This window comes from Ochotona curzoniae, unplaced genomic scaffold (genome assembly GCF_017591425.1).
Source record: "Ochotona curzoniae isolate NIBS_2020 unplaced genomic scaffold, NIBS_Ocur_1.0 contig_64, whole genome shotgun sequence".
NCBI lineage: Eukaryota > Metazoa > Chordata > Mammalia > Lagomorpha > Ochotonidae > Ochotona > Ochotona curzoniae.
The window spans coordinates 39,652,997-39,679,317 of NW_024466502.1; the positions used below are offsets into that span (position 1 = coordinate 39,652,997).

The 26,321-nt window shown below is 37.6% G+C and overlaps 1 protein-coding gene across 1 annotated transcript in view; it reads right to left on the reverse strand.

Moving 5' to 3' along the window:
* The window catches only part of VWA8 (von Willebrand factor A domain containing 8), a 333,428-nt gene that overhangs the window by 196,133 nt on the left and 110,974 nt on the right, over positions 1-26,321 (reverse strand). The window contains exons 14-17 of the mRNA XM_040991347.1: positions 24,621-24,734; positions 21,258-21,426; positions 18,836-18,913; positions 13,379-13,494 (exon numbers count right to left, since the gene is read on the reverse strand). Coding sequence (XP_040847281.1) covers positions 13,379-13,494; positions 18,836-18,913; positions 21,258-21,426; positions 24,621-24,734 — 477 coding nt within the window. The remainder of the gene's footprint in view (positions 1-13,378; positions 13,495-18,835; positions 18,914-21,257; positions 21,427-24,620; positions 24,735-26,321) is intronic.

The following is a 26,321-nucleotide window of genomic DNA, read 5'->3' on the forward strand; positions in this document are numbered from 1 at the left end:
TCATACTCCCATCACTTGCACTAATATTTAGGATACATATCAAGCCCTGTCCCAGAAGGTGTGCTACATGTCTGGGCCAGATTATGAGGCAATGGTTAGGCATACAATAAGGTGTCCAGAAATGGCACGGGCTTAATTGTGCTCCTGTGTATGTAAACTGTTAAAGACTCGCTCACCAAGACATTATCAGCAACATTAACTCCCAAGCTCACATTGGTTGCAAAATCCATCTCAAAAGGGCAAACAATGCCCCAATGGATTACAAAATTATTAGTGGGACAGTTGAATGTTCATGCAAAGAGGGTGAAACTGCACTGAGGTAGTTGGAGAGACATCTGCCAGGCCCTGCCTCACAGCTGGAAGCTTCTTGCAGTCTTACCAACAGGGCAGCTGTTCTGTTAATACCTTTGTGTCATCCCATCCACTGCACGGGCCCCAGCAAAGCCCTCATCGTATCTCCTAGCTTCAGTAAGTGGACATATGTCTGCTTCTTTAGCTCTTGTCTTGTACCTTGCCCAGACGTCCTGTCTCAACTCTCCCATAAACTGCACTTCAGCTTGGGAACATCAGGCCCTGCCACTACATCTGTGCTTCTTCCAAAGGTACCACCTGACTGACAATGGCCACCTTTAAGCTTACACTCATTTTCTATTTCCAGACATCCCTGACATCAATATAATCTGTCAGCACATCTTCTCACTAGCTCTGTATTGGAATATTTTATTTTCCAGAGCTTCTAATGCAAGGCCACACATACACCTTCCTTTCAATGGCAGTGAAGGTACTATTTGTAAAAATGCAGTTTTCTGTTGAAGCTGAATATAGGTATTCTCAAAATGCTACGCAGTCAGCACTACTGAATCATCATCATCTAAAATATATTTAGATCTAGAACTGTGATTTTAAAAAGTACTTGTTAGGGGCTGGTAACATGGATCAATAGGCTAATCCTCCACCTCCAAGTGCCTGTATCCCATGCCCAGCTATTCTACTTGCAATCCAGTATCCTGCTTATGACCTGGGAAAACAGCTGAGCACCCACATGAGAGACTTGAAAGAAGTTTCCAATTCCTGGTTTCAATCTGTTTTGCTCTGGCCACCATGCCATTTGGTGAGTGAACCAGTGGATGAAAGATCATTCTCTTTGTGTCTCTCCTTCTTTCTGTAAATATGCCATTTAAATAAAAATAAATAAATCCTTTAAAAAAGTGGTACTGGATGAACCAGCAAATGAGGAAGACTGGCAGGTCCTGGGTGATGCAAGGCTAGATTTTCAAGGATTCCCAAACAGGGTCCTTTTCTAGTGCTCATGGATATAATTTTGTTTCCCTCATTGGAAAGGCAAATTTGCAGAGAGAGACAGAGAGAAAGATCTTTCATCTGCTAGTTCATCCCCTAAGTAGTTGCAAAGGTTGTAGCTGAGCTGATCCAAGGCCAGCAGCCAGGAGTTATTTTCCAGGTCTCCTACATGAGTGCAGGATCCCAAATCTTTGGGCCATCTTACACTGCCTTCTAATGCCATAACCAGGAGCCAGATGGGAGGTGGAGCAGCTGGAACACAAACTGATACTCATATGGGCTCCCGGTGCATGCAAGATAAAGATTTAGCCACTAAGTGATCATGCCAGGCCCTCATGGATATCTTCTACTTTTTTTTTTTTCTCCCCAGTCTCTGAATTTTGGGGGGAAAAATTAAGAAACAAAAGTGAAATAGTAATCTTTGTAACAAATTCCAGCACATGCTGCTTCAATTTCTTCAAACATATTTATCACTATTCTTTTAAAAAATCATTGCTATAATCATTTGTAGTTCACCAATACACACCCATAAACAAAGAGCTGGAAAGCTTCTAGTCTTATCATGTCTTGGTTACAAGAAAAGCAAACAAAAAAAGGATTCAACATAATTTATATTGGTGATTGTAATTCTTAAATTTTCTTTTTTTTTTTTTTTGACTTTTTTTAAATTTATTTTTTTTGACAATCTTGACATAATTAGGGTAAAAAGGTTCAGTGCTACAGGAAGATGGGCAAGACAATTAGTTTTGTTTCCTTACTATATCTGATGTAAAAGGGATTTTAAGAAAGAAGCCCCACCCATTCTCCCACCCACCCCAGGTCCTGGATGTGGGGCCATGCTCCGAGTGGTTTTGGTAGTTCAATAGTTATGAATTGCTGCCACTCTCGCCACTCCAAGCACGATGAGGTCGTTGAAGAGGTGGTTGATTGACTTGTTCTGTCCTCTGTCTTTTCATGGTTAGGGTTCTGAGTCCAGAAGCTCGATTGGGGAGATCCCCAAAGAAACTTTGTCTGAGGTGTTCCCAGACCAGATTCTTGTATATACTAGCAAGAACAGGACCCAGCACAGTCCATTGCCCCAAATCAGCTGGTGGTTGCAATTGCTGGGTTGGTTCTTTTTCCATCCCTGTCTTCCAATGGAACCAATGGATGCCACAGTCCAGCCTGGTTCTGCCCAGCACATACTCGGCCCTCACACAAACCAATGTGGGCTGCAGACTAGTCGGAGCAACCCACAATAACCCCCACCAGGACAACCCCCTGCCCTGGTTTGCCAGTATGTGTGGCAGACTAGTCCAGTCTGTCCCACATCCCCTTTTGCTTCAAACATGTCAATGGGTATTAAAACCTTGTTCCATCTAACCAGCTCAACTATCCAGCTCTCATGGATGTTGTTGGGTGCTTTTCTGTCTAGCCACCCCAGCCCCTGTTCTAGTTTTCCTGCCCTTCTGTGGGGAGTGGTAACCCAAGAGGGAGGAGCCCACTATTTCCTTCCCAGGCCTCTCCCACTCCCAGATTATGCACTCTCCAGGTGGTTCTGTGGTTTAACTGTACTGGCGCATTTAGGACAACATCACTCATCCCATTTATGAATTCATCCTTATTTGTACATTAATTTCTCAAAATGATTTTGTTAATTCAGACATTTGAAGTACTTGCGAAGCAGAATAATATGTAGAGTATACAAGCACAATTTCAAATGCTCAGAGATACTTAATTTAGCCAAGTATTATAAATACAGAGAGAAGCAAACTTTTTTTCAGAGGCCATTAAAAGTGATTCTCAGGGGGCAGCCTTTTGGCCTGCACTTAATGCTACTTGGGATGCCTGAATTCCATGCTGGAGAGCTTGGTTCGTGTCCAAATTCCAGCACCACTCCAAATTCCAGCTTCCTGCTCATGTGCACCCTGGGAGGCAACAGGTAATGGTTTAAATAGCTGAGTCCCAGTCACCCACATAGGACAAGCAGATTGAATTCTTGGCTGGTGATTTTGACCTGGCCTTGACAGGGCCAAACACTGTAGGTATTTAGGGAATAAATTAGCAAATAGGGAGAAGAAGAGTTATGTCTCTCTAAAATAAATGTAATAAAATTTTTAAATGATTTTTAAGCTCTGTCTACTATAAAATGAGCTGAATAAACAGCAATTATAAATATACCTTACATTGATTTTTTCAAAAATATTTGAAAGGCTGAGTTCTAGAGAGAGCGAAGGGGAAGGATGGGGAGAAAGAGATTTTTGCATCCCTTGGTTTACTACCCAGATGGCCCCAGTGACCAGGATGAAGTCAGTAATCAAGAGCTTCATGCAGGGTGCAGGGACCCAAACACTTGGGCCACCATTCACCACTTTCCTAGGTCACTAGCAGGGAGTCAGATTGGATATGGGTACTCAAATTGATGCCCATATGGAATGCTGGCACTGCAGCTTTAACCAGGTTCTGCCATAAAGTTGGACTGATTACATTTTGTTTTAAAAAGTTCCATAAAATTAAATTCATTTTCACTGCTTTCTTATGGAATGCGGTCCTTGAGTTATAAAAACAACCACTAAGTAGTAATAATTCTTGGTTCCTTGGCTGCCATTGTGCTATCCTGGAGAGAGTAAGAAGGCTCTGACACTGTGGCTTCTTGTTTACATGTAAGACAATGTGTAAACAAGAAAGCTCCTTTACTATGCCTTTCTAATTGCAAAAAGTCATGTGGTGATGTGAAAATAGAGTTTTAATGTGGATAGCTAATTAACGGGCAAATGAGCTATTTGATTCACTGAAATACTTCAGGAAATGAAAAGCTTTTTCTTATTTCTTAAAGTATGAAGCATTTCAATAGTTCAGAAAATTACAAAAATACTACAGAAAAGATTTTTAAAGTGTAAAACATTAACCGATTATTTTAAATTTCCATTTCACAAGTCTGACTTATAATCTTCCATTTGTAAATTATTCCTATTTGCTTTAGGTACCAAGACTACACCAGATTCAAACTGAATTATTATCTTAATGCTATGTATTTATTCAAACTAAATTGTTATGTTAATGTTATTCAAACAGTTGAAATAAGGTAGGAATTATCTGTTTCTCAAAAACAGACTAAAACTTCATAATAAAATCACTCAGGTATGATAGTTAATGAGATTTTTAACTACAAACTTTTATGTGTCACTCATTTTTTCAACTTACATAAAATGAGATTTCACATTTTGAACAGTACAGATTTAGAAGCATAAGGATTCCTCACGTCCCCTCCTCATCACCCTCCTTTATGGTTTTCTTTCTGCAAATTATTACAACAACACATTCATTCACTTTTCATTAACAAGCTTAGTTTTCCAACATAAAAAGTATCATGACATAGCAAGTAGAGGAAAAAGGAAAAAATAACATAAAGGAAACCTAAAATAAAAACCAGAAATAGTATTGTTACTCAAGAGCGCTGAGGCATGCTATAAATAGCAGTTAATTCCAGTATGCTAACATGACTTACAAAAATCACATTTTTTGTGTTCTGTGTATTAGTTGCCATAGACAGAGAAAACATGTTTGGCCTTTTGGAATAGGATTATTTCACTAAACATAATGGCTTCCAGCTGGGACCACATCGTTATAAACAGAAAGATTTAATTCTTTTTTTATGGCTGCCTTGTACTCCAGAGTGTACATGTGCCACATTTTCCTTATCAATCATCAGTTGATGAGTATCTGGGTAGGTTTCATTAGCTATAAACATGGGGTTAAAGGTAACTATATCATAAGCAGATTTCATTTCATTTGGATCTATTTCCACAGGTGTAATGGATGAGTCACATGCAGACCTATTTCAGGTATCTGAGGAATTTCCACACTGTCTTCCACAATGCTTGTACTAGTTTACATTCCCACCAGCAGTGCATTAGGGTACATTCTGCCCCCACATTCTGACCAGCGTCTGCTGTTTTTTTATTTCTGTATGTTGGCCATTCTCTCTAAGGTCAAGTGGAACTTTATTGTGGTTTCTATCTGTATTTCTCTGATGCCTAGAAAACCTCAGCATTTCTTCATAGGTCTGTTAGTCATATAAATTTCACATTTTGAAAAATACTTACTCAGACCTTTACCCATTTCTTAAGTGGATTATTTGTTCTGCTGATGATGAATTTCTTGAATTTTTAGTTTAGCCCTCTATCATTTGTGTAGTATGCAAATATGTTCTTCCATTCAGCTGGCTGACTCTTAACTGATAATTTCCTTTGCAGTACAGAGGCTTCTTACCTTGATGTAATCCCATCTACTTACTTCAATTGTCTGGGCTTTGGAGAGCTTCTGCCTGAAGTCTTTGCCTATGCCCATGTCTTACAGAGTGTTTCCAAAGTTTTCCTCTAGTACTTTGATGGTATCAGGTCAGAGATTTAAATCCTTGATCCTTTCTCAATTGATTTTTCCATAAAATGAAAGGTAGGAAAATTGTTTCTTATTTCTGTAAGCGTAGATATAATTTTCCTAAAAACCTTTGTTCAAGAGACTGTCTTTCCTCTTTGGATTGATGTTGGTTCGCTTGTCAAAGAAAATAGTTTATGATGTATGATATCATAAATTACTTCTTTGTTTCACTAATCTTCATGTCTGTAGTTATGTAGCACATGGCTGTTTTAACTACTTCTGCCCTGTAGACCCGGCACAAAAGTCCTCGCCTTGCACGTGCTAGGATCCCATACGGGCAACCAGTTCTAATCCCGGCAGCCCTGTTTCCCATCCACAAGCTCTGCTTAGGACCCTGCACCCATGTGAGAGACCCAGAAGAGGCTCCTGGCTCCTTCTGCTCAGTGCAGCTCTGGCCATTGTGGCCATGTGGGGAGTGAATCAATGGATGGAAGATCTTTGTCTCTCCTCCTCTCAGTATATCTTACTTTCCAAAAAAAAAAAACACTTTTTTTTTTTTAAAGTCTGGTCTTGTGATACCTCCAGCTTTATCTTCTTGTTGATTTATTAATTTGCAGGCAATTTTTGTCCCATGGTAAAAATGTTCCCCATGTGACTGAAAATAATGCATCTTCTTGATGCACTGAGTACAAAATTTATTATAGTAGATTTGTCCATTTTGAAATAAAATATCTACCATTACTAATTCACTGAATATAAAACCAGTTTCTGGAAAGAATCAGTTAAAAATCAGTCATTTAATTGCTGATTTGTTAATTTACTTTTTTTAAGGGATTTGTTTATTTTTATTGGAAAGGCAGATATGCAGAGAGCAGGAAAGAAAGAGAGGAAGATCTTCCGTCCGAGGGTTCACTCTCCAAGCAGCTGCAAAGGTAGGAGCTGAGCCAATTCGAATCCAGGAGTCAGGCTGCCTCCAGGTTTCCCACACGGGTGCAGGATCCCAAGGCTTTGGGCTGTCCTTGACTGCTCTCCCAAGCCACAAGCTGGATGGAAAGTGGAGCTGCGGGGACTAGAACCAGCACCCATATGGAATTCTGGCGCCTTCAAGGTGAGGACTTCAGCCGCTACACCATAGTGCTGGGCCCGATTTGTTCATTCCTTTTTTGATTCTGGCTGTTTCTATTATACAGTTTGAAATTCCTTTAGGTCTGAATTGTGCAGGACTATTAAATCTACTAAATCGTTTCTTTGCTAATCATCTTCTTCCTCAGGCTTTTGACTTTGAAGTCTATTGATTTTAATATTATATTCTTTCTCCTTTTTAGTATTTATTTAATACATCTTCTTATACATTTACCTCTGATTTTTGACATTATGTTATAAATGCAATTCTTGCAATATCATATACTTGGTTTTTAAAAACGAATCAAATTATCTAACTTTTGAATGGAAAATCTAACCTCTGCAATACTTATACTTACTTCTAATATTATTTTGTATTTTGTTTAAAAAAAACAGATTTATTCTATTTTTAATTGAAGGGCAGAGTTCCAGAGAGAGAAAAAGAGGCAGAGATAGAGAGAGATATTCTGTCCACTGGTTCACTCCTCAAAGGGCCACAAAGGCCAGAGCTGTGCTCAAGACATAAGTCAGCAGCTTCTTATGGGTCTCCCGTGTGAATATAGGAGCCTAAGAACCTGGGTTCTCCTTTGCTACCTCCCAGGCAATTAGCAGGAGCTTGATCAGAAGTAGAGCCACCAGGACTCAAAAAAGTGTTCATATGAGATCCTGGCAGAAGCTTAGCATGCTATACCAAGGCACTGGTTCCAGGTGCTTTACTCTTTTAAGATCTATTTATTTTTATTGGAAAGTCAGATATACAGAGAGGAGGAGAGACAGAGAGGAAGATCTTCCATCTACTGACTCATTCTGCAAGTGACTGTAATGGCTGGAGTTGAGCCAATCCAAAGCCAGGAGCCTACAGCATAGCGCCTCCTCTGAGTCTCTCACACGGGTGTAGGGTCCCAAGGCTGTGGGCTGTCCTCAATTGGTTTTCCAGGCCACAAGCAGGGAACTGGATGGAAAGCAGGCCCACCATGATTAGAACTGGCACCCATATGGGATCCCATCACCTGAAAGGTGAGGATTTTAACCACTAGGCTACTGCACTGGCTCCCCCAGGTATTTTATTCTTAAATTGCATTTCTACTTCATTTCTAGTTATGATGTATTTATAAAGTTTTTTCAATCTATTTATTTCTATCTCAACTTCTTTTAAAGATTTATTTTTTATTATTTTTTCATTGGAAAGGCGGATATACAGAGAGGAGAGACAGAGAGGAAGATCTTCTGTCCGATGATTCACTCCCCAAGTGAGTGCAATGGCCGATACTATGCCGCTCCGAAGCCAGGAGCCTGTTCCGGGTCTCCCACGTGGGTGCAGGGTCTCAAAGCTTTGGGCCGTCCTCGACTGCTTTCCCAGGCCACAGGCAGGAAGCTGGAAGGGAAGCGGGGCTGCTGGGATTAGAACCGGTGCCCATTTGGGATCCCGGGCGTGCAAGGCGAGGACCTTTAACCACTTGCGCCACCGCGCTGGGCCCCTCAACTTCTTTTATTTTCATTATTTTTTTTTGTGGCTAATCAAGATTTTATTTTTATTCTTACACCAATTCTAAAATGATCCAATAATTCTATTCTCTTCCCAAAGAATAGAATAGAATCTAAATAATCAATCATTTGCTTTTTTCCCATTTCTATATTCTGTTGTTTAATATTTTAGTGTTATCCTGTTGTTCACAAATTCATTTTTGCTACTTGATTTTTAAGGTATTAGTTCATTCATTCATTTAAGAGGCATAGTTGCATAGAGAGAGGGGAAGGGAAGAGATGAGAGAGAGATCTTGCACAGCTAATACAATCCCCAAATGGACAAAACAGTTGAGGCTGGACCAGGCTGAAACAAGGTGTCTGGAACTTCTTTCTGCTCTGTCACATGTGTGGCAGAGGCCCATGTACTTGAATCATCTTCCATCTGCTTTTCTAAGTATATTAGCAGGAAACTGGATAGGCAGTGGAACAGCTGGGACTAAAACTAAAACTCATATAGGATTCCCAGGCTTAATTCATTGCACCACAATGCTAGCCATGCTACTTTATTTAAAAAAAAAATATTGAAATTTAATGACCTAGCTATCTATATGACAAGTCTTTCCTTCTGGAGTTAGCCTCATTCTTGCTGAAAAATATCCTTCGGTACTTGTTTACGTGAAATCATAAACTTGATGTTCAACTGAAAGTGTATTTTGCTAGGCATACTTCTGGGATTAATGGTTATTTTTCCTCAATATTTTCATGACGTTATGCAAATTCTCTGGCACCTATTGTTGCTGATCTGAGAGTCTCAGCTTAATCTCTGTTCTCTTCTTTTTTCTCACCATTTCATCTCTATCTTTAATACTTTGCAGTAGTATTACAACATATTTTGGTGTAGATTTGTCACTATTTGTTCTACTTTGGAATTAATATGCTTTTTCAATCTATAGGCTACCCATGCCTTCCAGTACTAGAACAATCCTAGTCATTATTTCTTTGAACAATTATTTCCTCTCATTTTATTTTTTCTCTGATTTCTTAAACTGTGTTTAAACATATAATGGAACTTCTCATCCTGTTGTTCATGTCTGTGAAAAGCCTTATTATATTTCCCATCCCTTTATTTAGCTGATCTGCAGCCTATGCTATTTTTCCTCTAGCTTATTATTCTTCAAATGCATAAGCTCTTCTTTGTTCACTAAATGTGTTTGTTTCATTTCAGTGGTTATCTTCTTTATTTCAAAAAGTTGTATGGCTCTTCTTTCAAATTCACCTCTGCCTTCCCTTCTCTGTTATTCTTTGTTATTAATTTCTAATTTTAAAATCATATTAATATGCATATCTGATGGCCTCAACCTGTTGTACTATTTTGAGTTCTTAGAGTTCCATTTGTTCTAAACGTCATATCTGGTAAGTCACTCTCGTGAATATTTGCTTTTATAGAACTGTGGTTTTTGGCTCCTAATAGTGACCTCATTTAGATAAGATAAGGGCTGTATAAGGTATTGCTGCAGATTTGTTTTTCAAGATTGAAGTTTCTACTAAGGCCTATAGGTAATTCATTCATACTGGGTTGGTATTTACATTAATTTAGCTCCTGGTGGTCGTCATCCCTGCAGATCCTACCAACATGGTCCCTGGACATCTACATCTAAGCAATTCTGGCATTTGATTTCTCACATGTTCGAAAGTCTTCACACTCAAAATGCAATCGCCCTAGCAAAATCATTCCAGGGAGGACACAAAGGGAGGGTTCTGCTTTATGATGCAGTTAGTAACAGGTGCCGTCACACACAACACATTTTTTCAAACTGCAGTTTATAACAGGAGTCTCACAAAGCAATAGCAGCTCAATAACAGCTGGTCATTTATTTAGGAATACTAACATGACACATTGTCCTGAAAGTCAAACCCAACAAAACAGCCTGCTGTGACTTGCACTAAGTAACTGCCGTCAATAGCCAATCAGGGCTCACCAGTTATTCTGTATCGCCAAGTGCCACTGAGAACATCTTAGTAGTTTTCCTCTTTCCTCCAAAAAACCCCCAAACATGTACGTGCGTGTGGGTATCCTAAGATTTATAAATCCCAAATCAAACCTTTTTGCACGGACATCTATCTCTGCATTTCTGACTGACACAGGTGACATTTTTGTTGTCCTCCTCCTACCTTCACATCCCAAGTTCTAGTGATTCATCATGTCTCTGGGCTGGTGAGCAGAACATTGTAGTCTATCAGGAGAGGGAACACTTGAGGATAATCCTTAATGCAGAGGTCTCAGCAATAGCATTTCAACCTCAAATACACTCATGACCACATCTCTTGTCCTGAATTGGACACATAAATCCAGCACTGGATCACTAAGGCTTATTTCTTTTTGAAAGCCTCCTTGGTATATAAGATGTAATCTTCTCATTCTGGCTTTGCTATCTTTTTTCTTCCCTCTCTCTTTTTTTTAAATATTGGGTGCAATGATAAATAATTCTCATATTACCCAATTCTCCTATTTAATGCATGCAATTCAATGGTATGTAAATATATTCAGAGTTGTGTAGACATTACTTCAATTTTAGAATATTTTTCTTACCCTCTAGCGATGACTCTCCAGTATCAACTCCAACAGTCTGAGGCAACCACCAGCCATTTTCTGTTTTAATGGATTACCCTATTCTTGACAGTGTACACAATTAGCATTATACATATGTAATCTTTTATGTACAACCTCTCTTACTCAGTTTCACATTTTTAAAGTTCATTCATGTTTTAATATGTATCATTACCAAATTTCTTTTTACTGCTGAATAATACTCCACTGTGTGTTACAAATATTATCTATTCATCAGATGATGGATTCTTGACAGAGAAAAGGAGTGGCATCTACCAAAACCAAAGGCAAATGTGAAGAACATTCCAGCAAAATAACAACAGAAGACTGAATCAATAAACAAACCATTGCTAAATGACAGCAAGAAATTACCACCTATTTATGTTAACCCTGAATATAAATGGCTTAAGCTCATCAATCATATGTTATAGATTAGTAGACTGTATTAAAAACACAACCCCCTACCAAAAAAACCCACAAACCCATCTATTTGTTGCCTACAGAATATACATCTCACCAACAAAGATGAGTGGAAATTATATCTCATGGATTTTGATGTTTTTAGCTTCATTTTTTCAAAACACGTTTGTTCTCATTAAATTCTTTAATGACTTAGATCTTACAGTAGCATCATTTTCTTCAAGAAGGTTCTTGATTTCCTTTTTCATTTCTTCAGCAACGCATTAGTCATTCAGCAACATATTATTTAAATTCATGGCATTGTAAGTTTCTATTTTTTCTTCCTGTTGTTGCTTTTATTTTTGTGGCTTTTCATTTAAGGGGAAGTATAGTAACTGTGTAATGAAGACTATCATATCCAGTGGCATGTTGTTTAACTTCATAAGATTGTAAATTTCTGGGTTTTTTTTTTCCCTATTACCGATTTTGTCTTGTGGCTTTTTACTTGGGGGGATTTATAGTGACTGTGTAGTAGAGATTGACATGTCCAGATGTGAGGATATGGTGCAGTGTGCATCTCTAATTCTGGATCAAAGATGAACTCCTAATGAAACTGTTGATGTGTTTTGACAATGGGACGCTGTACTCTCTGCCATTGCCCATGCCCACAATGATGGACATATGACTGTCTATGAAGTACTCTGCTGTTTTAATGATATGGGAGAACTCAGTGGTGGGGTGGATTATGGGAGGGATAGGGGATATCTCAGGGTCTATAGAAGGGTATCATAAAATGATAATAATAATATGATACTAATTTAAAAATTTTATTAAAGTTATGAGTAGATTTCAAATATTTTTGTGCCAAAATAAACTTATTTTCTATGAATTATTAAAAATTCTCTCACATAACCAAAACATTATTTTTGTCTTAGGTTCTATAAATTCATATTGCTAAGCATTGTTTGTTTACTTCTTTTTTAATTCTTATTTTCCATTATATAGTTTTGTAGGTGGAGGGCTTCCCCCTTTCCCTTCCTTTCCACCCTCTCCCACTCCCTTCTCTACTGTCCCCTGTATTCTACAGTACAGTCCTTCAGCTGTAGTCTCATCTCCAGCCTTCTGCTCTTTATGTGGATTACATCTCTGATCTCATGTTTGTGGCTCAGTTGAAATATTGAGTAGGCAAGAAAGCTATCTTGCTATTTATATTCTCTTCAGCTCATAAGTCTGAGAAATATGCAATTGAAACTTATTTTCTATTTTTTATTTGGATGTCTAAAATTCTTCTACTTGATAAGGGAATCTATTTCATTATTTTTCCTAACTCTAGTTTTTTTAAAGAATTATTTTGAACACATATAGAGGAGTATATTTCCAGCTGGACATACCACAGGAGGAACAACTTCAAGGTACAACACAAGTAGATTAATTGAACAATAGGAAAATTGTCAGCTTCACTGAAATTTAAAGACAGCAATTACAGAATCTCCCATGCTGAAATCTCACTCTTTTAAAATTCGTATTAAGGAATGAATGGACCATAAGCATACCCACCATAAAAATAAGTGTTAGATCATATGAAAAAAATCTAAAAGACATCCCTGAGATTATGGGAATTGTTTTACTCTTATTAACAATCTTTTCTTTCAAAATAGTTTATCATACAAATGTCATTCTATAAGATAATTCTGCAAGTCCAAAGTTTTAGAAATACTTCTAAACTAATAGGGAAACTATTAGTGGAAGACTGAAAAATGTTGTATTTTGGCAAGGGGGCAGTAATATCAAGCATGGAAAGTTCCAAGACAAATTCAGGAGGTGGTAAATGCAATACTCAACAACCACAGCCAGTAGAGACAGAAACCAGCCTTATAGTAGTCCCACATCCACTATTTACTACCAAATAACCCAAGCAAACATGAGATACAATTGTCTATCTACAAAACACATCTTAAATTGTTATGCCTTAGTAAGACAATACATTGTACTACCTGAATTTGAATAATTGGGAGCAACATTGAAACAGCAATATATTAGAGCATATTTGCAGATCCGTGACTATAATTTAGCTTATTAAGACCTGGATACATGAATTCAGCGAAAAAAGGGAAACATGGTTACCTTGAAAGGCAGGCTTTAGTAACAGCACCATGAAGATTTTCATTAGGGTACTGTGACAGCCTCCGAGCCATACGCAAGAGCTGTCTTGTAGAAAGAGATGCTGCCAATGACTGTGCCTATGAAAAAACAAAGACATCCTGTTAGAGACTTGTTTCAGCTTGCTAAAAGTCCTTCCAGATGGGCTTCTGTTAGGGTTCATTATTCCTGAAGGGCAAGGTCAAACTTAAATGTGCTATTAATGTGTTACCAATAAACAGAAACCAATTTACACTCAAATCCTCGAAGACCAGCAAAAAAAAAAAAAAATTAAAAGTACTTTTCAATTAAATATATTAAAAATATTTGATAAGGGGCTCAGCATGATGACTCAATGGTTAAATCTTCATTTTGAAGCACCAGGATCCCATATGGGCACTGGTTCATGTTCCGGTTGCTGCACTACCCATCTAGCTTCCTGCTTATAGCCCGGGAAAGCAGTAGAGGACAGCCCAAAGCCTTGGGACCCTGCGCCTAGGTGGAAGCCCCAGAAGAGGTTGCTGGCTCTTGGCTCCTTGCTTTGGATCAGTTCAGCTCCAGTTGTTGTAGGCATCTCAGGAGTGAACCAACAGATCAAAGATCTTTCTCTCTGTCTCCCCTTCTCTCTGTAAATCTTATCTGCCTTTCCAAAAGAAAACATATGTGTGTGTGCATATGTATTTTTAAATTATAATATGCATATATATTTTAAAAGTATATATGCAGACAGAGAGACAAAGAAAGAGCAAGCTTTTATCTACTCCAGACACCCACAATGAATGGGCTGAGGTCAAAGCAGGGAGCCAGGAACTCAATCCAGTTTTCTCACATGGGTGGCAAGGACACAAGCACTTCAGCCATCACCCCGGCTTCCCAGGACCTGCACAGGCAAGTAACAGGAGTCAAGAGCCAGAGCAGATATTGGACACCTCACTATGATGCAACATGTTGCTAATATATTTGGCATCTTAACCACTTGATTAAACCCTTTTCTTCAGGTAGTTTAGTTGTTCCAATGATACACACACATTGGCTGTGGGGGTTGGTTACATGGAAGAAGGATGTTATATAACGCAGCTCAGACCTGATCCACAAATGGCCTTAATAAAGTCACTACTTCTTCCCTCTGCTTTTCCAAAACCAATCTGCTATAATATCTTGAAAATGTTTAAAGCAATAAGGAAATTTGTGATTTATGAAATTGAGAAAAAAGATGTGGACAGCTTAAACTAATGACCACAGGCTCTTTGCCTTGTTATCACCTAAATACCAGTTTGTTACTTATTATCTTTCCTCCACTGATAGAATAATTCCAGTACATTTTTTAACATGTCCCCAAATTTCACTAATAGAGTCACCAATATACACTAAGAACACAACAACTACTTGTGAACTTGAACTTGAAATTCTCCTGGCAGGCAGCATAACACAATGCTAAAGTTTACTGGCTTTGGAATTAGACAAAGTAAGCTCCTACTTACTAGTTTTATGATGCTGACAAATTAACACCCCCAAGCTTCAATTTCCTATTCGTTAAAATGGCAATAATGGGGGGGTGGTTGTTATGATGGATTAATTAACTAATCCTCTGCTTGCAAGAGTCAGCATCTCATATAGGTGCAGTTCACATTCCAGCTGTTCCACTTCCCATCCAACTACCTATTTGTGACCTGAGAAAGCAGAAGACTATGGTCCACAGGCTTAGGACCCTGCACCCATGTGGGAGACCTGGAACGGATTCCTGACTCCAGGCTTCAGTTCAACTCAGCTCCGGCCTTTGAGGCCATTTAAAATATGTTGTCTTGCAGACTAAAAATAGAAAGGGAGAAAGAAGAAAATATCGTATTCTTAAAACTGTATCTATGAACTATACTAAATTTGATTTAAAAATTTAAAAACCTATTCTGCTGATAAGACTAAACATACCAGAAGCTAAATATGACTCAGAAATATTTTTAATGCCTACAACCATGAAAAATTACTATTTTAATCATGGAAAATACTTAATAATTAACTCCAACAGAGCATTCTCATAACAGGAATCCCATTAAAACAAGATAATTTGATGGGAACCACACAACCACATTCTAATCTCATTCTAAGCCTGGCACTGAATTGTGCCTTCACATTCCATTCCAACAATCACTAAGCATTTCTCATTAACTTGAGGAACATAAGTTGACTAAACTGATAGCACCAAATGCTTTACAACAATGTCTAGTTCCCCTAAAAGCAGAACTATACTTAAAGTTGACTCATTGATAATATTTGCTCACTTATTACCTTTAAAATTGAGAATATACTTTCATTTACAAATTTCTAACATATTTAATATATAATATCAAATTCCTATTCCTAGCTTTATCTTACAAGGCACAGTCCCTTGGTTACCATGGTTATGCAATGTAAAAGAATATCTCAAAGGGTTTTTATTAGCTTGCTTATTAGTATCTAAGGCTTAAAATACCAAAGCTTTAATCAGAAATGGTTAGAAGTCATTTTTCTTCCTCTTAAGGAATTACCCTTTTCTAAAAACTTACCATGCTCTCCAGACAGAAAGGGCTAGGGATATTTGTTAATGAATTGGAAATTAATGAACTTATTCATTCATTTACTAAAGCTTTAGGTATCTACAAAGTGCCAGGCATCAGGCTCGGAAAATGAAAGGAAGACAAAGGATGAACAAGATTGAATCTCAATCCGTTCAAACACTGAGGAGATAAACATATACTGTACAACAACAGCAATATATCAATAAAGAAGTAAATATCACGAGGCATGAGTGCAATCTAGAGACAGAGGTTACTCCTGCCTGAGGGGTCTGAGAGCAAGCTGACAGGGCAGAGCAACAGCAACCAGCTCCCAGGGAGAAAGAATTAGTCCAGGCATTATCTGAAGCAGAGACATTCAAACACAGCTGTAGTTTTAAATAGAAAAAAAGCTAAATGGGAAAGGGGAAGGGGTTGGAAAAGGAGCTTATTTAGGGGCAGACACTAGTGAGCCTGAGGAACAGCAGGGAGAGCAATATTCAGCTGAAAAGAACAAATAAGACACATATTTGGACACGAGATCCTGCAGGTAATTAATAGGGAGCCTGTGACCCCTCCCTCTCAAGGCATGCACATCCTAATCTCTGGGACTTGCCAGTGTACTCTATGGGAAACTGGACTTTGCAGATAAGATTAAAGACAAGCTTAAGGCTGCTGAGACAAGATTATCTCAGATTGCTCTGGTGGCCCCACGTGCAATCCTATGCGTTATGCACTCCTTAACAACTGAGGATGCTTCTGAGATACATGTCATTAGATAATTTTGTATTTATCATAAATGTATAGCCTGATACAACCCTAGGGAGTATGATATTTAAGATTCCAAGACCATGATGACTAAAATAACACAAAATTAAACCTAGTATGAGATAATTACACAATCAAAAGATACCATAAGTGTAAGAAGTATGAAGCTGCAGCTGGTAGAACACAGCATACTGTTTTATAATAAGTCTTGTTCAGTAAGCAGGAGCTCATTTTAAAGTAAGAAATGTAGTATAGTGAATACACAGATCAGTAACATAATCATTTGTTATTATCTGGTATTATTTATTGTAAATGACTGCATGCATTATGACTGACATCCAGGTTTGCTTTTACCTGCATCATAATTATAACATCATTGCATCACAGTATGACACTGCAATAGCTACATGGTTACTAGATGGGAGATTTTTCAGCTCCTCTATAATATTATAGGGTTGGAATTTCAGGGTGGCTAAATAGAGACATTCAGCATTCACTGCCTCTTTCACAGAGAAGAACCTAATCAACAATGAAGCAGCTGAGTCATGAGGTATACGCCTGAGGAAAAGCAGCAGAAAGTAGCAAGAGAATAACAGGAATTCTGGAACACAGAAACCTGGTGAGATTACAGAGGAACACAGTTAATCAATCAGCAACCATGGCTTTGGTTCCATGGCTGGGAGAATCCCCACTGTAGGATAAAGGTAAACAGGAGAGCCTCAGCAGAGACCATCCTAGCTTAGATGAGGAATCCTAGCTCTTGATCAGTCAGTCCCAGAGTCATCACAGACAAGGAACCCAGCCACAAGAGCTACCTGGAATACGCACAGTAGCTCTGCTTCTATGAACCAGTTCACACAATCCCTACACCTTCCGGAGCATTACTTTGAGGACACCACTGTATATGTGGCCCATCATTCACCAAAGCATTGCTATGCAGCTCCTGGCACTATATCACAGTAAGGAAGGAAGGCAGAGAATCTGACATAGACACAGGGAAGATGAGTTGAGGTAGGGACAGAAGCAAGACTGAAGTGATGGGGTCAGAAATCAAGGAATGCCATAGGCAACTCAAAACTGGAAGAAGCACAGCAAATACTCCCCACTGTAATCTCCCAAGAAGTACCACCCTGTGGACACGCTGTTTCTGGCTCCATGATGCTGAGTTCAGATTCTGGATGCACAGACAGTGAGAAAATAAATTATTTTAAGTCATAAATTTCTGGTAATTCATGACAACAGCCATGGATATTAATAAAGCTGTTTATGATGAATGAATGATTGGGGAAGGGAGCAGTAAAGAGGAAATAACACTATTTCAGGAAAAAAAGATTATGGACTCTGATACTAGGACAACAACTGTCTATAGATACAAGAACAGATGAGATATCAAGATGCTAAACTGTCAAGATTTGCTTTCAGATTAAGCGAACACAGCAGGGAAGCAAGGAATTGACAACGATGCCAAGGTTTTCTAACTTGGGCAATATGGTAGATACTTTTTTTTTTTTTTACAAAGTCAAGAAATTAGAAACAGGAATAGATTCAAGAGACAAAGACAGTTTTGTTGTATAAGATATATTGAATTTATACTGATCTCATACAATCAAGATGAAAAGTAAACACACACACAAAACCCTAATAGCATACATTTTCATAGTTAAACATTGTAACTTTCTCATTAGAAACCTGGCACTAATTCCCTTTTATAATTAATGCCAAGACTGACAGAGTTAGAGTGACAGCTTTATATCTTCCCACCATTCCACCCTGGGGGTGGAAATTCTGATTAATTATAAAAAGTAAGTCAGAAGTTGAAAATACAAAAACAGACCATTAACCTATAGGTGGTATTTGAAGCTGCAAAAATAGGTAACACTGCTTAGCAGATGAGCCGGTGGGGAAACAGCACAGACTTCCATGAACACCGAGCGCTGTTTTGGAGCTAGAAGTCTTTTTCTGCAACATAAGCCAGGAGGAGCTGGAAGAAATGTTAAAACACTAACATCAAAGGAAAACATATGTGTACTGCAAATCGTTAAGTGATAAAAATAACAGCTTAAGAAATAGACTTCACATCACTGAACTCTAAGAAGCCTCAGTATGTCAATAATAGAGAATCTGATGGAAAAAAACGCAGACGTACCGTTGGATCTTGGGTCTCCCTGAGTTTGTGAGTAAATGACAACAACTTGTCCAAAGTTTCCTGAGGTGTGTTTGGGACCTATATTATGAAAGAAATGAGGGAAAAAGAAAATAAATTGGAACATCTCCTCAAATAGAAAGTGACACTTCATAAATAACATTAGATTTAAGTACTCAGAAAATCTCTAATTATTAGTCATACAATTAACTCATGTATATATGAGCTACTTAATTCAACTATCCAAGAAATACTGAAGCCTGCGCTTCTTTCTCCCTTAACAATCCAGCCATTAAATATAAGCCTTTCTTCTTCTTTTGCAATTTAATCATTAGGATAGAACTGAGAGAAGTCTCTAACTCAGGTCCAAACTGGACTATGAAGGCTGGTGCTTGGCTGTGAGGTTAAGGCACTGGAATGCCTGGGTTTACTTCTGGTTCAGCTCCCTAGTCTAGCTTCCTGCTTACACACAGCACATAGAGAGGAGTGGCAGATGATGACTCAAGCACTTGGGTCCCTACCACCCATGTGGGAAACCCGGATCCAGATTCTGCTTTGTGGACATCTGAGGAGTGAATGTGTGAATGAGAGCTCTCTCATCAATTAATTAATGAAGAATTTAAACAAACAAAAAAACTTGCAGATAGTATAGCCTTAAAAAATTTCAAATTTTTTTCTTTTTAGTTTCAGCATAATTGCTTTAAATTTTAATTTGGGCATTTTCCTACTGAAACAAAATTAGTTTACTTAGTAATCAATTTATAACTACTATGTGACACAGGCACAAAAGTGTCAGCTTTTCCAAGAACTATTAAAACAGATTGGAGGGCCATGACTTCACTAGTACAGTTTTCCAAGTAACATATAAGACTCTCTTCAAATAATAAATCTTAACATCATTAAATATTTGATAAAATTAAACTATAAGTAATTTTTATTCCAATAATAATAAGTTTAAAATTTCAAACTTACACTAGCAGAAGGAAATATTTGAACAATGACTGGAGTAATGTAACCATGGTACTAGTTTGTGTCCTGGCTGATTCAGTTCCCTTCCAATTTCCTGCCTGTGGCCTGGGAAAGTGGTAGAGGTTGGCCCAAAGTCTTGGAACTCTGCACCCATGTGGGAGACCCAGAAGTTTCTGGTTCCTGGTTTCAGATAGGTTCTGCTCTGGCCATTGCAGCCATTTGGGAGTGAGTCAGTGGATGGAAGATCTTTCTATATCTCATCTCTGTAAATCCAATTTGCCTTTCCAATATAAATGAATAAATGTTAAAAGAAAAAAAAAGAAAATCTCCATCAGGATTCTCCTGGTTCTTTAAGGAACCATGGAAAAGTTTTTAAAATTCCAGATTCTATTCCATATACACCTTAACTCACTTATTTTTGAAACTAACATGTGATGTACAAAGTAGAAATCATGTTTATTTTCAATTGAACAAGTTCTGGTTGAATACTTTTTCCAAGATCTGGAAGCTAATAGGAAGTGAATTTGACATTTAAAGCCAAAGTCATCAAAGTCTAAAGCCTACACCATTACCTCAAGCATGCTCACAACAAAACCTAAAATTATCCAGTTCATTGTTATCACAAAAGGAATTAGTGCATTTTTATAAAAAGTTCATTATTAGTGATTAGAATAGCACCACAACTTTCTATGATAAAGGAAATATTTTTTATCTATGCTAACACAACAGTCAAAAATCCCCCAGTTGGCTAGTAAGTACTTGCAACGCTACTGTGAAACTGAATTAAGATAATTTTTCTTAATATGGTGAGTGCTGTAACATTGAGCAGTACAGTTCTAGAAATCCATAAGTGCTAACACAATGCGTGGTTAAGGCAGACATGGAAAGAATGGATTACACACACCAACAGCACAAGATAATGACTCAGGTTAAGTACAGAATATATTACAGTCCTGAGATACAAGGGCCACTTAGCATTTTCTATCAAATATAATGCATGATAATATATTTGGCCTCCATTTACAGTAGTAACTTAAAGCAGTCACCTTTGGTGAAATATAAAAGCAAATGGAATTCCTCTCTATGGAGAAAGAGAAAAGGACAGCCTATATCTATGGTTTATGGTTCTCAAAATGTAGTACCCAGACTGCAGCATGAAAATCACCTGAGAACTTGTTAGACTTATTAGATGTTCATGTAACCATCCCAGATCTACTGGCTCCACTACTACAACCATGGACTTGACAAATCTGCTTTTTTTTTTTTTTAACCAAAGACTCTATAATATTCTTTAAATTGTTAGAGTTTCAGAACCAGAGCCCTACAACCATTATGTGAAGAAACATGGAAGTAAATAGGGAAATATGTTAAACATGTTCAACTCTGCTCATGTTTCAGGGCACCTTAAACAGGAAAGCAGCTTTAGATATGAGACTAGAGCAGCCCTCATTCTTACCATTTCTTTAACCACTTGCATTTCTTCACTTTTGACAAGAGGTTTCATGTAATGGAAAAAGAACATGGTTAAAAATTCTGGTCCAAGCCACTGCTGTGCTGTGCTTCCAATAACAGGGGGCTCTGCCATGGCAATGATACGGAATGAGGGATGGATAGGAAAAATAGATCTGAAACAGAAAAAAAAAATCAGAAAACCACCTTTCAGATTAGAAATTAGGTCAGAGTAACTTGTCATTCTGTTAACAATGTCAAAGCTATCATCCAGCTTTTTTAAAAAATCAGAACATCCCAAGAACCTAAGATTAAGACAAGCAAAACAATTATCTACTACTATAAATTAATGTACAACAGCCAAATATGAAACTCCCACCACAGCACAAACCACTGCTTTGAGATGTCATCAGGCCTACAACAAAATTTTCTTCATAGCCTCCTGCAATAAACTTATATCCAGTTTGTATTCATTACATGGCCCTCCTGTTTTATTTTAAATGCCTTCAAAATTTTGTGTCTTGCTAGAAGCCTAATCTAGGTCCATCATAAAAACACCAAGAGTACCAGTTTGAGCTGTGGCTACCCTGAAATAGGATGGAGTATACCAATCAGTGGCTTAATTCACCATTCCACAATGTCAGCCTCAACAAAACTGTTTAAAGTACAGGAAATATAAGCAGCACAGAAATTCAAATTTAAGGGGCTGGCAAGGTAGCTTACAAGCTAATCCTCCATCTCCAATCACTGGCATTCCATTTGGACATCAGTTCATGTCCTAGCTACTCCATTTCCCATCCAGCTCTCTACTTATGTCCTGGGAAAACAGCAGAGAATGGACCATGTCCTTGGACCCCTGTACTTGTGTGGGAGACTCAAAAGAAGCTCCTGGCTTTGGATTGATTCAGCTTCAACCATCATCATTGTTCATCATTTTTACAGAAAATGTTATGATTTTTTAATCGATCTCTTTCAGAATCTCTGTGAGGATATCTGAGTAACCATGTGAATATGCAATGACATTTGGACATGTGATGGCACAGTGATGAAATTCTCGCCTTGATTGCACCAGGATTCAATATGAGAACCAGTTTGTGTCTTGGATGCCCCACTTCCCTTCCGGCTCGCTGCTTGTGGACTGGAAAAACAGTAGGGGATGGCCCAAAGCCTTGGGATCCTGCACCCAGATGGGAGAACCAGAGGAAGCTGCTGGTTCTTGACTCCTGGCTTCAGATGAGCTCAACTCTGGCTGCTGCAGGCATTTGGGAAGTGAACCAGTGGATGGGTGATATTTCTCTCTGTCTCTCCTTCTCTCTGTAAATCTACCTTTCCAACAAATAAATAAACCATAAAAAAAAAATAAGATCCCTGGTTTATGAAATGTCTTGAGATATCTTTAAAACACATCTAGAAACACCATTATGATGTAATCATGTAAATGATTCTGTATTTTTTTCAGTTCTATTAAGTAACCTAACAAAAATATGTTCTTAGAGGAGAGCACAGTTATTGCTAAGACAAAGAAGGGATGAAAGTGAAACACATATCAAAATCTTCACACATATAAAAAAAATACAGGATTGTAACTGGCATTTCGCCTTCATTATTGTAACAGAAGTCCAAGTGAGATGCAGCTTGGGATGTGCAATTCTGCATCAGAATGCCTGGCTGCATGTCCCAGCTGTGCTTTTCATTCCAGCTTCCTGCTGATGTGCACCCATGGAGACGGTAGTGACAATTCTAATCGTGCCCTCAAGTGTTCTGCGTTTTTCCTTTTGATACAGAGAATGCATCCCCCTCACTAATACGTAGGTTTGCCTCACAGGAATTCAGTCCATTTTATCCCAATAGGTGGCAAACCTATGTGTTTGTAAGGGGAATACATTCTCTGTATCAAAAGGAAAAATGTAGAACATTTGAGGGTATTTCAAAAGTTCATGGATCACAGGATGAAAAATGATTTCATTTTGATAGAATATTTTTTTGGAAATCCATATATATAAGTGATCTTCAAAAATTTTATGGAAAAATATGCAGGGATTTCAAACTATTTTGGCATCAAAATATGTGTCTTAATTCCATTTTTTTCTACAAATGTTTAAACTAGTCTCATACAATAATAACTGTGCCCTTCACAGGTATGTTTAAAATTGTTTCTTGACCATGGAAACACTCAGAATTGTTTTCAAAATAAAAATTTCTAGAAGCTTTTTCTTCTTTCTTTATTTAAAATTTTATTTTTTATGATGATTACATAGTTGAGAAGGGTACATGCCCATGTAGACCACTGATTAGGGTGTGAAGAGTTGAGGAATAGGAAGAAGTTGATGAGACTATTATTTCCAATTTTCTTTTTCTGCTTCCTATATCTGAGGGGCAGGGAGGAGAGAAGAGGACAACAGCAGGAAGGGACATATTTAGCAGCCTAGAGTATTTGTACTCCTTTTCCCAAAATAAATTTTTTTCATCAAAGGAAGCATTTCTATTTTGGTCCTTACTTCCTCGGAGAACTTCAGGCATAGCTGATGTTGTGTGGCATTATGCTACTTCTAACCACTATGTCCATGGTATGTATCCCTGATGTCTTGCAACAAGACACACAATTCTTCTTTTTCTCTCTGTGTTTATACACACACAGCACATGTATTTTCCCCTGCAGCATTTGAAAATATTTTAATTTGAATTTCATCATGTTAGTAAATAACCACCTATGAGGAATAAAAATAGTCTCCATCATAGGCAGTTGCAATAGTGACATTTAAGAAATTTCATGCTAATTCTACAACAGTATGTAAAAAAAAAAAAAAAAGGTTTCTTGAAAATGTTCATTATCTTTCAACTTAATTTTCCAAAAGGTTTGTGAAACCACTTTATATACAGTCCATATTTAAACTTTTCTAATTTTTTATAGCTATTTTCATTAGTATCTCTCTCCTAAGATTCCATCAAGTTTCACACACTGCAGTTGTTTGCAACATCTCTGGAAGAAATGTTCAAGTCAGCCACAATGCCTCACCTAACATCTGGTGACAAACACCAATAATTCTTGATGACTGCTGAGGAAAGCTGACCCAGTTAATTGTGTGTCCAGCTTTTATTTTTGCAGAGTGGACACAAAGTTAAAACTGGGTTGGTAGGGCAATGGAGGAGGAACTGCGTTCTTAAAACCATGTTCACATAAAAGATTTAAACAACTGCTTAAAGACAAGGCTAAGAGTATACAGCAAGTTTTGAGAAAGTGGCTGTTAGAAGGCCCATGACATCAAATTATTTAGCTGTTTATAGTCATTTGGGGTTGATACTAATCCAGAGAATAAAGAAGAATATCAATTTAAACTTAACAAAAAGAACAAGAGTGTCCCCACATTACCTCATTTGTAACTGCTCATCAGACATTTGTAGCTCCTCTTTTAAACGCTGATACCTGTCTTCTCTCAGCAGCCGAGAGCCATCATAGAGGCTCAGCTCTCGATCATGGATTAACCTAACCAAATAAGCAAAGGTCAGGAAACAAGATCAACCACCTTTAAACACTAACATTAATAGTAATAGAAACAAGTCAATGTTTTAAAATCTATAATTTCTGGGAATTCAAAAATTTTTTTTAGGTAAGTTATGATTTCAAGTTGGGAAGACCACTAAACTCTGTAATAGAGGGAGATAGTCATGAATACTAATTGTGGATAGAGGGAAGGAGGTAGTAATGCAGAGGAAAAGGTTGAAAAAGAAGAAAGAAAACAATTGAATGAGTTTTGCTGGATTACCATGAGACACATATGAGTACTGATGCGAAAGCCAGCTGGCATACACTCCCTTGAGTTTAGTACGTCTCATTAAGAGACATGTTTAAAAGATATTATTATAAAAATATTTCTCTTGGCATCATAGGATTTAAAATATCCAAAATCTTCATAAGAATATAACCACATTGTTATTTCATATGCCAACACAAATGGAAACTTCATTATACCATAAGTAGCATTGTTTTCAATGCTACATCAGTTGAAAATCACTATGCTAGCTCCTATACTAATCACCAAGTCTCTTGATGACCATGATAGAGTTGTAACCCAAAATCTCCCTTCGATAGGAACTTGGAAGAGGTAAGAATCTATTATATAGAGGTTATGGGCATGAGCAGTGGAATAGTCAGACTTGGTGCTGGGTTCACTATGGGTTTGAGTTCCACTATTAGCTGATAACTCCACCTCTCTAAACATTTATCTTTTATAAAATTAAGGCAATTTAATACCGGACTCAAACTGTTGACGCAAAAATTAAACACTTAATATGTGTTTAAAATGCGTGCTTAATATAGCTGGTCTCAGTCCTGGTTATGCATTAGAGTCTTCTGGGAAGTGTTTAAAAACGTTTTTGTGAAGACCTCACGTTAGGCCAACTACATCGGAATTTGTGATGATATAGTCCAGGCATCAGGATTTTGAAATTCCCCTTAATACAAGGTAGTTCTAGGGTTGAGAATGGGAGAAGTACTGGTTTAACACGATACCCAGCACAGAGTATATTCAGTAAATGGTGGCTGCAGCTGCAACTGTTACTATTTAGCTAAACATGTAAGAGATAGTCAACAATAGGGGACTAGTATTATTTTATGTTATCTACATTTGTCAAACTGGAAGAAAAAACATTGTAAATTTATGAAATGCTTCTTAAATCACTAAAAATTTACCATCAAAATTTTCAAATGCTTTCAAATTGAATTAGTATCAATACAATGCTTCTGAATTCTAATGATATTTAGTGCTTGCACCTTGTCAAGAACAAAATCTTGGAACACTTTCTTGGCTTAAAAGGTGTATTCTAGTTGACTTTTCTTTACAATTCAAAATTTAATATCAATTTTCTTGGGTTAAGAGGTATATTCTAATGGACCTTTATTTATAATTCAAAATTTAATATCACATAATTACAAATTATAAAACCAAGATGAAATTTAAAAATCAGTATAATTAATCTCCTAAAGTTAACACAGGTAAAAACACTTTCCATATAAAGTTATGCATTAAGAGTTTTAGGAATGTGAGTCTATTTTTATCTACTTAAACTGAAA